At 42.9% G+C, this 14,058-nt stretch overlaps 1 protein-coding gene across 2 annotated transcripts in view; it reads left to right on the top strand.

The window, feature by feature from the left end:
• VPS53 (VPS53 subunit of GARP complex) overlaps window positions 1-14,058 on the top strand; it is a 137,702-nt gene that overhangs the window by 74,224 nt on the left and 49,420 nt on the right. For both annotated transcript variants that reach the window (XM_082707067.1, XM_082707068.1), the window contains exon 13: window positions 3,910-4,004. In XM_082707067.1, coding sequence (XP_082563193.1) covers window positions 3,910-4,004 — 95 coding nt within the window. The remainder of the gene's footprint in view (window positions 1-3,909; window positions 4,005-14,058) is intronic.

Genomic DNA, 14,058 nt, shown 5'->3' with positions numbered 1-14,058 from the left:
TAGGTTAAGATATTGCTAAAACCACTTCACATTCAGAGTCCAATTCTCCTGTACCACTTAAAAAACAAAAAACTTTGTGTTTTGAAATAATTATAAACTCATAGGTAGTTACAGAATGCAGAGAGGTCCCATGTACCCATCTCCCAGCTTCCCCTGGTGGTGACAGCTACCATAACTATAGTGCATTGTTAAGACCGTGAAATTGATTCTAAGCCCTATTTCACTCAGGCGCAAATGCCCATATTTTCCCACACGATGTCCGCTGGGCTAGCCAAAGTTTTGGTGACGTGCCATTGCTTGACTGCTCCACAACTGTTCCCGGGGTTATCTGCCAGGCCCTTGGCTCCCATCTCCCAAGCTTTTTATTGTTATTTTTTACTTTTTAAAAGGAAAATACCTAAATTAGAGAAGAGTTTTAAGTATATTACAAGAACTCTCAAATATCCTTCACCTGGGTTTACCAGTTGTTAACATTTTGGTACATTTACTCTCTCATTTCCTTTTTTTTTTTTTTTTTTGCCTCCATTCCTCCTTTCCTTCTCTCTCCCCCTGTCCACTTTTGCCCCTTCCCCTCGTCTCTTTCTCTCTTTTGGAATAATTTATAAGTTAGCATATATCATGTCCTTTAGCTCTAAATATGTCTGTATGTACGTCCTAGCAAGAAGGTCATTCACTTAAATTACCACAGATCAAAATCAGAAAATGTGGGCGCCTGGGTGGCTCAGTGGGTTAAGCCGCTGCCTTCCGCTCAGGTCATGATCTCAGGATCCTGGGATCGAGTCCCGCATCGGGCTCTCTGCTCAGCAGGGAGCCTGCTTCCTCCTCTCTCTCTGCCTGCCTCTCTGCCTACTTGTGATCTCTCTCTGTCAAATAAATAAATAAAATCTTTAAAAAAAAAAAACAAAATCAGAAAATGTAATATCAGTACAGTATTACTATCTAATTTATGGAACTTAAATTTCATAATGTAGCCATTCTAAGGTGATAAACTAAAACATTGTCAGTAATTGGAAAATTGCACATAAATTAGTAAAGCCAAATACAAAATACTTATGTTAAATATGTTGATTTAGGGGTGCCTAGATGCTCAGTGGATTAAGGGTCTGCCTTTGGCTCCAGTCATGATCCCAGGGTCCTGGGATAGAGCCCCACATAGGGCTCCCTGCTCAGCGGGAAGCCTGCTTCTCCCTCTCCCACCTTCCCTGCTTGTGTTCCCTCTCTCTCCATGTCTCTTTCTATCAAATAAATAAAATCTTTTTTAAAATAAATAAATAAAATACGTTGGTATATTTATTTTAAGATTTTATTTATTTGTCAGCGAGAACACAAGCAGGCAGAGAGAGAAGCAGGCTCTACACTGAGCAAGGAGCCCAATGCAGGACTTGATCCCAGGATCCTGGGATCATGACCCGAGCCAAAGGCAGATGCTTAACAGACTAAGCCACCGAGGCATTCCTAAAATATGTTGATTTAAAACATGAGAACATTCTGTATTATATAAACTCCCAATTTATAATTACCAGAAGCTGCCCTGTAGATGTGTGAAGATTTTTGGCACAAGAAAAATATAAATAGGATAAATATTATAGGGTTATTAATATTGATATATTGATTATATTGCTATATTAATGATTATTACTATATCAATAATTGTATTGATATTAAATATATTAAAGGATTATATAAATAAAAGCCTTATAATGACTAATCTGTGCATTGTGGCTATAGTTTTCAGTTCTAAAATCAGAATATCTGGTCATATATAAGTTAGACAAATCACATTTATCTATTCATTTAACAATTACCTTATTGAAAAGAATGAAATAATAGATAACTGATTTGGAAAATATAGAACAATTAGATAAGGACCACCCCTATACAGCCATTGTACTAAATCATGGATCCACCATTTTAAAGTTGGGAGTGTAGGAGAAACTTCAGTGCATCTGTGAAATGAAGTGGAACTTTGGATCCAGCCAATTCAAACTTGGTGAACCCAGGCTGGGGAGTCTCTTGTGGACTCAGCCTCAGACCTGACTACTTTGGTGGTAGCTTCTGGCTGATAAGAAAAACAACCCAATGTAATTTAGGGAATACCAAAGTTTCTTAAAACCTTGCCAAAAAACCCTAAAAACATGGAACTCTCCGAAAGGGATAAGAGAGAGAGCTAAATAGGACATTGAAGGGGATACTAAGGTTGACATTGAATTTTTGGTCTTCATTTCCAGTTTTTACAGATGTTTTTAGCCATTCTAGTGTTTTATTTTTAAAAGTTACTAGACGGGGTTGCCTGGGTGGCTCAGTGGGTTAAAGCCTCTGCCTTTGGCTCAGGTCATGATCCCAGAGTCCTGGGATCGGGCCCCATATCAGGCTTTCTGCTTGGCAGGGATCCTGCTTCACCCTCTCTCTCTCTGCCTGCCTGTCTGCCTACTTGTGATCTCTGTCAAATAAATAAATAAAATCTTTAAAAAATAAAAGGTTACTAGAGGAAGAGAATCATTATTGTGTTTGTCATTAAGGGCTTAGTTTTTCCTATATTTATTAAAAGATACGAACAGTTCAACCCAACAGGTATGCTATGGGTTATCAATTTATGCCCAGATTATACTCTAGCATCAACACCAGCAAGGGCTAAGGGTCCTTTTGTTGGCATTTGATAATAAATAGAATTGACTTTTTTAGAAATTGAAAGAGATATCTAGGAGGAGCTTCACTTTTTTTTTTTTTTTTTGAAAAGGAATTAGGGAGCAAACAGTTTTTATTATTTTTTTTTTTTATTTTTTTTTAAAGATTTTATTTATTTATTTGACAGAAACCACAAGTAGGCAGAGAGGCAGGCAGAGAGAGAGGAGGAAGCAGGCTCCCTGCTGAGCAGAGAGCCCCATGCGGGACTCGATCCCAGGACCCTGAGATCATGACCTGAGCCGAAGGCAGCGGCTTAACCACTGAGCCACCCAGGCACCCAGCAAACAGTTTTTAAATGCTTGTCTACCTAGATGGCCTGTATATCAGTCGTTTTTAAGTATCAACTGGGGACCAGTGCTGGCCATTTTACAGTGGTCCATGGCAAAAAATAAAGACAAAACTGCCTGTCTGTCTGTCTGCCTATCTATCTGTCTATCTGGCATAAGGTCACCAACTGTCTTTTCATAGGAAGGACTGCCCTCCTGCTGCTATAGTGTTTGTGTGTAAAATACTCTTAGGAACTGATGAGAATGGGAAGTGGCAAAACAAAAAGTTGGCAATGCTATGTTGGTCCTTTACCATTCTTTTTCTTGCATTTACTCATCAGTGCAATTCAACAGTCTGGAAGCCATAGTGGCAAAGCAATGCTGTATCAGAAAGAGTTCTAGTTCAGGAGGTAGGAAGCTTCACCGTCTGCCTTTGGACAGGCACTAGAACCCTCTGAGCCTTCCTTTAGGTGTAATGTGATAGTACTGATTTCTACACCAAGGGTTGTTGTGAGGAATAGATGAGCTGTCATATAAAGTGCTTGGTCTATAAAAACAATCACTAAATGAAGGCTGTGAAAAATTTATCACATGAGAGCACTTTAGAAATTCTAAAGCACTGTACAAATATAAGGTACTGGTATTAGCTAGGATTTAAATTTTTTAAAACATCAGTCGGATGATGAATAGCTTCCAGATCGAAAGCGCATGTGTTATCAGAGCAGCAGTGAATCTTTCACCATACACAGCAAGTCAGTGATGCTAACAAAGCTGTGCTCGTTGTGCACAAACTGGCTTGAATCATAATGCAAGACACAGTCCCAGTTCACTTACATCAAGTGCTACTTATCTGTGTCAGGAGTCAACTTTGAAGGGATGTATTCTTTGAAACTGCTTGAAAACTTGCAAAGATGGCTCAAGCATAGGTTTCTTTCTTCTTTTCTCCTCCTCTTTACAGCCAAAGAAGCCGAAAGCCCCAGACAATCCATTTCATGGCATTGTTTCCAAGTGTTTCGAGCCTCATCTCTACGTGTATATTGAGTCCCAGGACAAGTGAGTGATGAACATTTTGCTGTTTTCTACTGTGTTTCTCCCTCCTCTGGTCATGATTGGGGCTCATAAGGGCATAAGCCCTTCCAGAGGCTGAAGGAGGGACTTGGCAGGCCTCCTTTGACCCTGCCTGGAAACCTAGGGTATTTTTATATCTTATGAGTGTTATCATTCATTGTATTCGTAAATCTTAGAGTTTGACTAACCTTAGAAGCCTGAGTTTGACTCTTATGTCCCAAATGGATCCCAACAACCCCTTCCTACGTGGGCACTGAGCTCTTACATAGCTACAAGGCTTGACCATGTCAGGCACTGGAAAATGGAGAAAGAAACCTGATCTTTAACATACGTGTTTTCAAGTATACTTTGTTTAGGTTTTCATTTTAAAGTAATTTTGACTTAAAAAAAAAAAGTTACAAAAAATTCTCATAGATCCTTCCTCCAGAGAATGCTACCATTTTATACATAATCACAATTATCAAAATCAGGAGGGTAACATTGTGCCATGTGTGTCCACTTTCTGGCTCAAGATCCCGTCATGCCTTTGGTTGTCAGGTCTCTTTAGTCTCCCTTAACCTTGAATATTTCCTCAGTCTTTTGTTTGTCTCTCATGACCTTGACACTTTAGAGTGTTGACAAGTTATTTTCTACAGTATACCAGTTTCAGTTTGTGTGATGTTTGCTCTTGATTTGATCTAGATTATGCATTGCAGGCAAGTATTCCATTACAGGTGATTTTTTTTTTTAATTTTTTTATTTGATAAAGAGATCACAAGCAGGCAGGGAGGCAAGCAGAGAGAAGGGGGGGGAAGCAGGCTCCCTGCTGAGCAGAGAGCCTGATGTGAAGCTCCATCCCAGGACCTTGAGATCATGACCCAAGCTGAAGGCAGAGGCTTAACCCACTGAGCCACCCAGGCACCCCTATAGGTGACATTCTGTCCCTCTGGGTACGTCATTTGGATGTGTCCCATTACTGGTGTTGTTAACTTTGATCACTGGCTTAAGGTGCTTGCCAGCTAGCTTCCTCTGCTGTGAAGCTACTATTTTTCTCTTTGTAACTAATAAGTATCTTATGGGGGGATACTTTGGGACTGTGTGAATATCCTGTTTCTCCTCACACTTTGCCCACTCATTTTGACATCCCTTGATGATTTCTGCCTAAAGCAATTATTACTGTAGTGTTTGCCAAATGCTGATTTTCTGTTTCCATCTCCTCTCCTCTTTGATTGGAGTTCTGTAAGAAAGCACTTCCTCCTCTCCCCCCATGTGTTTGTGTTTATTTATGTCAGTTTGGACTGGTGGATTCTTATTTTCTTTTGTTGATTATCATCCATTTAATATATATACTTTTTAAAAAATATTTATTTATTTATTTATTTATTTGATAGACAGAGAGAGATCACAAGTAGGCAGAGAGGCAGGCAGAGAGAGAGGGGGAAGCAGGCTCCCCGCTGAGCAGAGAGCCCGATGTGGGGCTCGATCCCAGGACCCTGAGATCATGACCTGAGCCGAAGGCAGAGGCTTAAACCACTGAGCCACCCAGACGCCCCAATATATATACTTTTTTTTACAAACTCAGGAGTTCCTGAAAATTTTCACAAGTTTCTGCTGCCAAGTTTCCTCACAGTCAGAGGACTATCTTCAAGTTCCAATGTCCATTATTCATACAGAGGAGGAAGACCCCCTCCTCATCCCTGAGTCTGTCCACAGCCAGAGGATCTGTTAAGGCCCTTCCACACTGGAAGCCAGATTTTGGAAAGGTCAGGTTTCTGGAGGTACTGGCCCTACTCTGAGACGAGGCCTCGTTGTCTGAAGAACACACTTGGGAGGACCAGACAGTGGCTCACACAGGGAGCACAATAGCGCCTATGAGAAAGTTCTCTAAGGGAGTTCTCTGGGAAAGCATTTAGGCAGTAAAGTTTAGTGTCCCCCCCCCCTTTTTTTAATGCTTCTGTTGTGAGTTAGCAAATTCTTATTTCCAAATATGTTTCAGACATAAACCATGAGACTAAGAGGCTATTTCCAGTGGAATCGCTATATAGGACATTATTATTCACCTATTTGATTTTGTAGATTATGTCAACTCTTTTGGTCCCCAATTACAAAATCTTTTGTTATTAAAGTCGTAGAAAACGAACTTTATAGAAGAGCCATCTGTGTTAACAAAAACAACCTCCTACCTGCCATCCCTCCCAAAAAGAGTTACTTTCACGTTTTGCTTTGTAAAGCCAGTTTGCCTCATCCTCTCTGTCCATTGGGCTTCTGTCCGAAGGCACACAGAAAGGCAGTAATTACTTATTGCTCTTCGCTCTCTTGGAACACCTTGTCTTCTTATTAAAAAGAACAAGAACCCTTTCCCTGGGGCACCTGGGTGGCTCAGTCAGTTAAGGTCATGATCTCCAGGTCCTGAGATTGAGCCCCACTTTGGGCTTCCTGCTTGGCAGGGAGTCTGTTTCTCACTCTCTCCCCCTCCCCATCGCTCATTCTCTTTCTGTCGCTCAAATAAATAAATTTTTTTTTTTAACTTCTTTCTCAGGAAGTCAATAGGACACGTGCGGGGGGCAGGTAGAAGAGCTGTTGTTTACCTATGAGATTAACAGGTCTTAGCGCAGTCCACCTGGATGACTTTGGACAAAACCCCTTCTTCCCTCACCAACCCAAATTCTTATTTTTAGAGAGGCTTAAAAGCTGTTGGATCCCGACTTGAAAGTGCATATCTGAGAATAACACGTACTTTCCCCAAACCTTCCTGGTCTAGAGAATCGTTTTCCTGAATTATCATAATTCCAGTCTCTACTCTTTTCACATGGCCTTGATTCATATAGAGTATAGTCATTGTTCGTGATACTTCGGGCAGAGAGCCCGACCTCCCTTCCTTAGGGACTCTCCATTTCTCTCTGCAAAATGAAGTGCTGGCCACTCAGCCTGCCGCTTGGCCTCACTAGGATGTTTCCACAGCCCCGGGGATATAGCAGGAGCTACTCGGAGGAGAATTGCGTAGGTTGTACCGATGTCGTTCCAGAATAAGCAGCAAAGGCTTGAAGTAGAAAAGAGAGTTCAAGAAATCCATTCCCTCAACTTTTAAAGCAGAGAATCAGACAAAATAATGCCTAAAGCGGTGGCTATTAACCTTTTTTGAGTCACAGATCCCTTTGAGAGCCCAATGAAACTGTAGACTCTCTTACAAAAAAAAAAAAAAAAAAAAAATCACATAAACCCACACACTATCTTGAGTGCAATTTCAAGGGGTTCTGCAAAGCCCTTCCTCCCTTTTGTCCAAGAATCTGAAGGGAAGAAACTCAGGTGGGGACTGTTTTGGTACTTATTTCATTCTTGTAGCTCTGACTCAAAAAATCTGCAGTGGAGGAAAATTTTAGACCATTCACAAACTCCCCAATGACAGAGACCCAACAGAGTGTAGTGGAAAGAGCGTGGGCCTGGATGCCGGACAGACCTGGATTTGAGTCAGAGCTCAAGCATGGTACTTAACCTCTCGGAGTTGGCTTTGTCCTCTCTCCAGTGCAGTTAGTAAAGTTCCCCTCACAGGATTAGTGGCGAGGCTGAGAATAGCAGACATGTTGGCACTTGGCACGAGTAGTCAGGAACCGTGCCTGGCCTGCCCTGCCTGTCTGGTGCTCTTATCCCAGACTTGTCAGTGGTTGGGTGGCCTGATCAGTGTTGCCAGCTTTCTGTTGGGCCTGACATGGCCCTCTCATTTCCCTAGCCTCCCACCTGCCCAGAGAAAGTTCTGGCAGCACCTGTGCCAACCAAAAGCCAAACAGCAGTGGGAGGACGAAGGAAGTAGGGATATCCCCAAAGCCATCTCCTTAGCAGATTTGGCTGAGCTGTCCTTGTATGCTTTAAGCGGCTTTCTCAACTTTTGTTTATGTTCCAGAAGGAAGTTCATATACCTTTCCATCTTGGGAATGCAGGGATTTTCTCTGGCTGACCCTTGGAGAAGAGATTTCTCTACATAGATACTTTCTTCAATTTGCAGGCAAGAGTGCCCCCATTACTCCTTGAGACTTCAGTGCGTGCTTCCTATAAATGAGCACGCAGTCTACCTCACTGTAGCACACCTGTCAACATCAGGAAGTTAACCTGATCCGTTAGTACCATTTAATCTGTAGACTCCATTCCATTTTGCTGGTGGTCCCCGTCATGTCTTTTCTAGATCCAGGATCCATGCCAGGACCACAGGTCCATTTACTTGTCACATCTCTTTGGTCTCTTCAGTCCAGAAAAACAACTCATTCTTTCTTTATCTTTCATGACCTTGAAATTTTTTAATAGTACAGGCAGCTCGTTTGTGGAATGTCCTTCCGTCTGGATTTGACTAATGTTTTCTCATGATCAGTGATTTATGCAGAAGTGGGGCCGGGTGCTTCTCAGTAATTCACATCAAGAGGCGTGCAGTATCAGTTTGCCCTACAGCCTGTGGTGTTCATTTTTATTTTGCCTTTTTTTTTTTTTAAAGATTTTATTTATTTATTTGACACAGAGAGAGATCACAAGTAGGCTGAGAGGCAGAGAGAGGGGGAAGCAGGCTCCCCACTGAGCAGAGAACCCGATGTGGGACTCAATCCCAGGACCCTGAGATCATGACCTAAGCCGAAGGCAGAGGCTTAACCTACTGAGCCATCCAGGTGCCCCATTTATTTTACTTTCTTTAGTTGGAGTCTGCTAGGCTTCTTTCTTTATTAATAAGTAATTAATAACAATAACTGTCAGGAAAAACGTTGAAATCATATAGTCTTTTTCTCATCTTTCACTTCCCCCTGATACTTGCCTGAATCATTTATTACTAAGATAGTTGCTGAATGATGATTTTTTTCTAATACCATCATTTCTTCTGTGTTTATTAGTTCTCAAAAGCTTTCTCTTTCCCCCACTTACTATGTCAGCACGTACTCGTAGATTCCTATTTTATTCAGTGGATTATAGCCGTTATTACCTTTATTTAAGTTTATTCTGGGATAAACTTAAACCTACATAAAAGTTTCAGAAATAGCTCAGATTTCCCATATTCCCTTCTCCCAAGTTCTCCTGATGTCAACGTCTTGCATAACCACAGGATAGTTACCGCACCAGCGAGTTAACAGTTCTATTTGCTAAACTCAGGCCTTATTTGGATTTCCCACCAGTTTTTCCACTGATGTCCTTTTCCTCTCTCAGGATCCATCATTATTTCATTGCTCAAACTGTCTCTGATTTGGCCACCAGGACCCCTGCAGGCTGGTTTTTCATTCTTTTTGTATGAGCCTATCATTTCTGGGGCCCTTGCTTTCTGGCACAATAAAATATACCAGCTCATCTGGTATTTTCCTATCCCAGCCCAGGAATCACCCACTTTTCCAGGCTCTCTTGTTTCTTTGCCAGGGAATGATATTTAAAAACTAAGTTCTGGGGATGCCTGGGTGGCTCAGTTGGTTAAGCAGCTGCCTTCGGCTCAGGTCATGATCCCAGCGTCCTGGGATCGAGTCCCACATCAGGCTCCTTGCTCCGCAGGGAGCCTGCTTCTCCCTCTGACTCTGCCTTCCACTCTGTCTGCCTGTGCTTGCTCTCGCTCGCTCTCTGACAAATAAATAAATAAAATCTTAAAAAAAAAAAAAAAAAACTAAGTTCTGGGTATCAGGTATGTTCATTACTGCTTGAGTGTCATGCTTCTAGGTCCATGCAGCTGAGAGAGTGAACAAATATATGTGTGTGTACATACATGTATAGACATATACACCTGTGTCTATTTTTAAGCCAATTTGTATATTAAAACCTGTGAGTTTATGCTCACTCTAATTCTTTTTTTTTTTTAATTCTTTTTATTAACATGTAATGTCTGTGATTCCTCAGGCTTACACATTTCACAGCACTCACTGTAGCACATACCCTCCCCAGTGTCCTTAACCCAGCTACCCTCACCCTATCCCCATCCCCCAGCAACCCTCAGTTTGTTTCCTGAGATTAAGAGTCTCTTATGGTTTGTCTCCCTCCTGATCCCATCTTGTTTCATTTTTCCCTTCCCTAGCCCCCATAACCCTCTGCCCTGCCTCTCAAATTCCTCATATCAGAGAGATCATATGATAATTATCTTTCTCTGATTGACTTATTTTGTTCAGCATAATGGAACCCTCTGGTTCCATCCACATTGTTGCAAATGGAAAGATTTCATTTCTTTTGATGGCTGCATAGTATTCCATTGTATGTGTATATCATATCTTCTTTACCCATTCATCTGTTGATGGACATCTAGGTTCTTTCCATAGTTTGGCTATTGTGGACATTGCTGCTGTAAACATTGGGGTGCATGTGCCCCTTCGGATCATTACATTTGTATCTTTGGGGTAAATACCCAGTAGCGTAATTGCTGGGTTGTGGAGTAGCTCTATTTTCAACTTTTTGAGGAACCTCCATGCTGTTTTCCAGAGTGGCTGCACCAGCTTTCATTCCCACCAATAGTGCAGGAGGGTTCCCCTTTCTCTGCATCCTCGCCAGCATCTGTCATTTTCTGACTTGTTAATTTTAGCCATTCTGACTGGTGTGAGCTGGTATCTCACTGAGGTTTTGATTTGTATTTCCCTGATGCCAAGTGATGTGGAGACTTTTTCATGTGTGTCTTGGCCATCTAGATGTCATCTTTGCAGAAATATCTGTTCATGTCTTCTGCCCATTTAACTTCATTGGGTTATTTGATCTCTGGGTGTTGAGTGTGGTAAGTTCTTTATAGATTCTGGATACTAGCCCTTTATCTGATATGTCTTTTGCAAATATCTCCTCCCATTCTGTCAGTTGTCTTTGGTTTTGTTGACTGTTTCCTTTGCTGTGCAGAAGCCTTTGATGCTGACTCGAATTCTGATCCAACACAACAGGGTTTGTTTTTGCCTTTCCCTTCCTTCATCTCTGACTACACTCTGCAGCAGTGAGAAACTTGGCTCCCTAGATCTTTCATGGATTTACTTACTTGCTTCACTTACCTGTGTGTAATCCATCTCCCAGTTGTGCTCAAGCCAGACCTTGGCTTCCCACCCCCACTGGCCACACCAGAGCCAAATCCTCAACCCCAACCCAAGGGCAGGGGAGGAAGAGGTGCAAATTAGCTTTAGTATCCTTGAATTAACAAGCTTTGTAAGCTCCTGGGGATCCTAAACGGCATTGGCCATGCTCACCTCCTTGCCAGCTTTGTCTTACTGCCATCTTCCTTTCTCTGTGTCATTCTGGTTTGAATATTGTTGCTAGGGATGCGGACTGCAAATCCACCAGAAGAAACCGCCTTGGTCGTTCGTTCCTCTGCTGAAACTGTTCTGCGGTTGTCTCTCTTCCTTGGTCACTTCACTGATCAGCAGGATAGGACCCCCAGCAGTAGTTCGCATGACTCCCCGACATGTTTCTACAGTTCTTGGGCAGAAAGCTCATGCTATAGGGGCAGGGGTGAAAGATACCATCCACACTGTAGTGTGGGTATCATAAAATCAAAGCACAGCACAGCAGGTAGAGTTGGGCTTTGGAGTCTGATGTCCGCAAGTTCTGGTTTCAGCTCCAACGAGTTCTGTGACCTAGGGCAAGCTATATTACTTTTCTCAGCCTCAGTTTCTCCATTTACAAGATGGACATAAGAATGCCTTCTCTTCAGGGCCATTGTGAGGAGGTTGTATTTCTAGTGCCCTGATTGTGGTGTGTGGTGTGAAGGCAGGAAGCTTCCAGTAGTTTGCTGTGGGAATACAGAGGACTGTGTAAGTCAAACTGTACGTCAAACTTTTCCAGTTCGTGACTTCTGCCTTAGCCACATCCCTTCTTCCTCACGTCCCCGCTTCCATACACCATGTTCTGTGCTCACCTCTGACTCCAGGCCTTTATTCCCTCATCTGAGTCTGCTGCGAAATTTTTTCTCTAGTTTCCTTCGTCTGCAACAAATTGTTCATATCGTCTGTACTGCCAAATTAGGATTTTATTGCTGTCTTGAAATCTAAATATCCTGAGCCTCAGGGTCCTAGCTCCCCAAATAGACCAAAGCTTCTAATGGGCCGATGCTGTATCTTAACCCCCATACACAGAAACACCTTGATCAGGACTTGAACCTTTATAAACTCTTACTTGATTGTAATTATTTTATGGTGTTAAAAAACACCTCCTCATGACCAGTCAGCGGCTCGATAGGCCACACACTCCTTTCTCCAGTAATCTTACAAGAAGGTCTCATCAGAATTCGGGCTAGTGTTTGGTGCCTGGAAGAAAGGACAACCTTTGTTGTTGTTGTTGTTGTTGTTTTAGTTGAACTCATTTATATCTTATATGTGTGGCACCCAGAGCCTTACACATATGAAGTGCTTAGTTGAAAATCAATTGGATTGGACCATCTGTGCTGTGACACATTGATCACTCGTTTTCCAGTGTCTCATATGGCAGAGAAGCATGGAGATACAAAGAGTAGTGTGGTAAGGGAGGAAAGCTTACTCTGATGGGTTTGTATCTCATCCGCACAGAGAACAGTGTCCGAAATAACCTGAGAGACAGATTACAAAGTATGGAGGATCTTCAGAGATTTTTTTAAGTGGAAATTTTCTTTATGTTCTGTGAGCATGGTTAATTTATAATCTGATTGATCGGATTGGCTCTGAAACACAAGGGAAGTAAGTATCCTGACCTCAACTAGTAGGGGAATCGGACTAAGTTGGTTAAAGTAAAAACACTTCAGAGCTCTGGCCCCTGTTTTTGTTGGCACTAGAGATTTGGCAATTAGAACCTCTCCTAAGAAGGCTCAAGTGCAACCTTTTGCTTTCTGTTGCATGTTCTCCTCCACTGCACCAGCCCTTGCCCCATCTCCACGCACCCACCCTTCCGTTGCCATCCTTCGGAAACAGTGTGGTGGCTGTTCAGCTGGTATGTCTTGGGCACAGACATAACTAGATTAGCTTCACACATACACGTGAGGGGTAGACCTGGGGAGAGCAGAAGTGACAAACCTTATCCCTACTCTCAAGAGAACATGTGATAACATGAATCAGAGAAGATTCTAGTGTAGAACAAGCCCCTTTAACCTTATGTACGAGCTTCAGCTCCTCAGTGACAGGCAAGAATGCTGTATCAAGAAGGCTTCTGAAATTATACCACAGATCAATGAAAAAGAGAGCCCTCATTGATAGCATCGCCTTCTACAGGCCCAGGATGGGAGAAGGTCATCATGTTTCTGGAACATTTGACATCCTTATGCTGGAGGGTAAAGTGTTAAAAAAATAATAATAATGAAGTGTGAGTGTGTCACAGATGACAGCAGTTGAAATTGAGACAGAGGGTTGGCGTGAATAGAAGCCATCTGGGCCAAGCCTACGGATGAGTGGAGAGGTGAAGGGGAGCATCTTGGCCTGGGGAGGCATCCAGGCATCACAGGCAAGGGCCCAGAGTCAGGGACAGAGACGGGGCAGGGGGCAGTTAAGGTGAGTTGGGCTGGGAATGGAGGGGCCCTGTGCAGGTGGGATGGGCAGAGGTGGCGAAGTGGCAAGGTGGAGCAGGCAGAGGAGCAGGCAGAGCAGGAAAGGGGGCTGTGACCCTGCAGCTTTCCCAGGTTGGCTAACAAGTTCCTTCCCTGCTCACTGACCCAACACCACAAGGACCCAGCCCAGGCCCTGAAGTTCTTTGAGGGCCGAATGGTGACATCTGGGTATAATCAACTTTCAGTAGGAAAAGCTCTTGGGTAAAATGTCAAATTTTCTCCTATTCCTGCTAATTGATGCTGTGTGTGGTTCTTGTCTTGGTCTTCCTGTTATATAAATACATTTTGAAAGCACAGCTGGATTCCTGTAGCCTGAGACAGTAACCTAAAAAGACATAAAATGTCAAGGGGTGGGAACTCCTCCCATTCTTCGTACAGCTCAACAGTGTAGGAAACAATGAGTAGAGAGCCCTGCTGGACCCGAGCTGTGGTGACTCAGTATGACTGAGGCATGCTCGGTGATGTTTGAGAGGGGAATGGGGGGACAGCTGCCACCATTTGTCACCATCGTGACCTGCAGTAAGCCTGGGGCTGCCACACCCTGCCTTCTCCCAAGATTTTTTCCACCTTCAATTC

The sequence above is a fragment of the Mustela nivalis genome (assembly GCF_964662115.1).
Source record: "Mustela nivalis genome assembly, chromosome: 17".
NCBI lineage: Eukaryota > Metazoa > Chordata > Mammalia > Carnivora > Mustelidae > Mustela > Mustela nivalis.
Note: the sequence above shows the minus strand (reverse complement) of the source record. Positions and strands in the feature narration are given on the sequence as shown.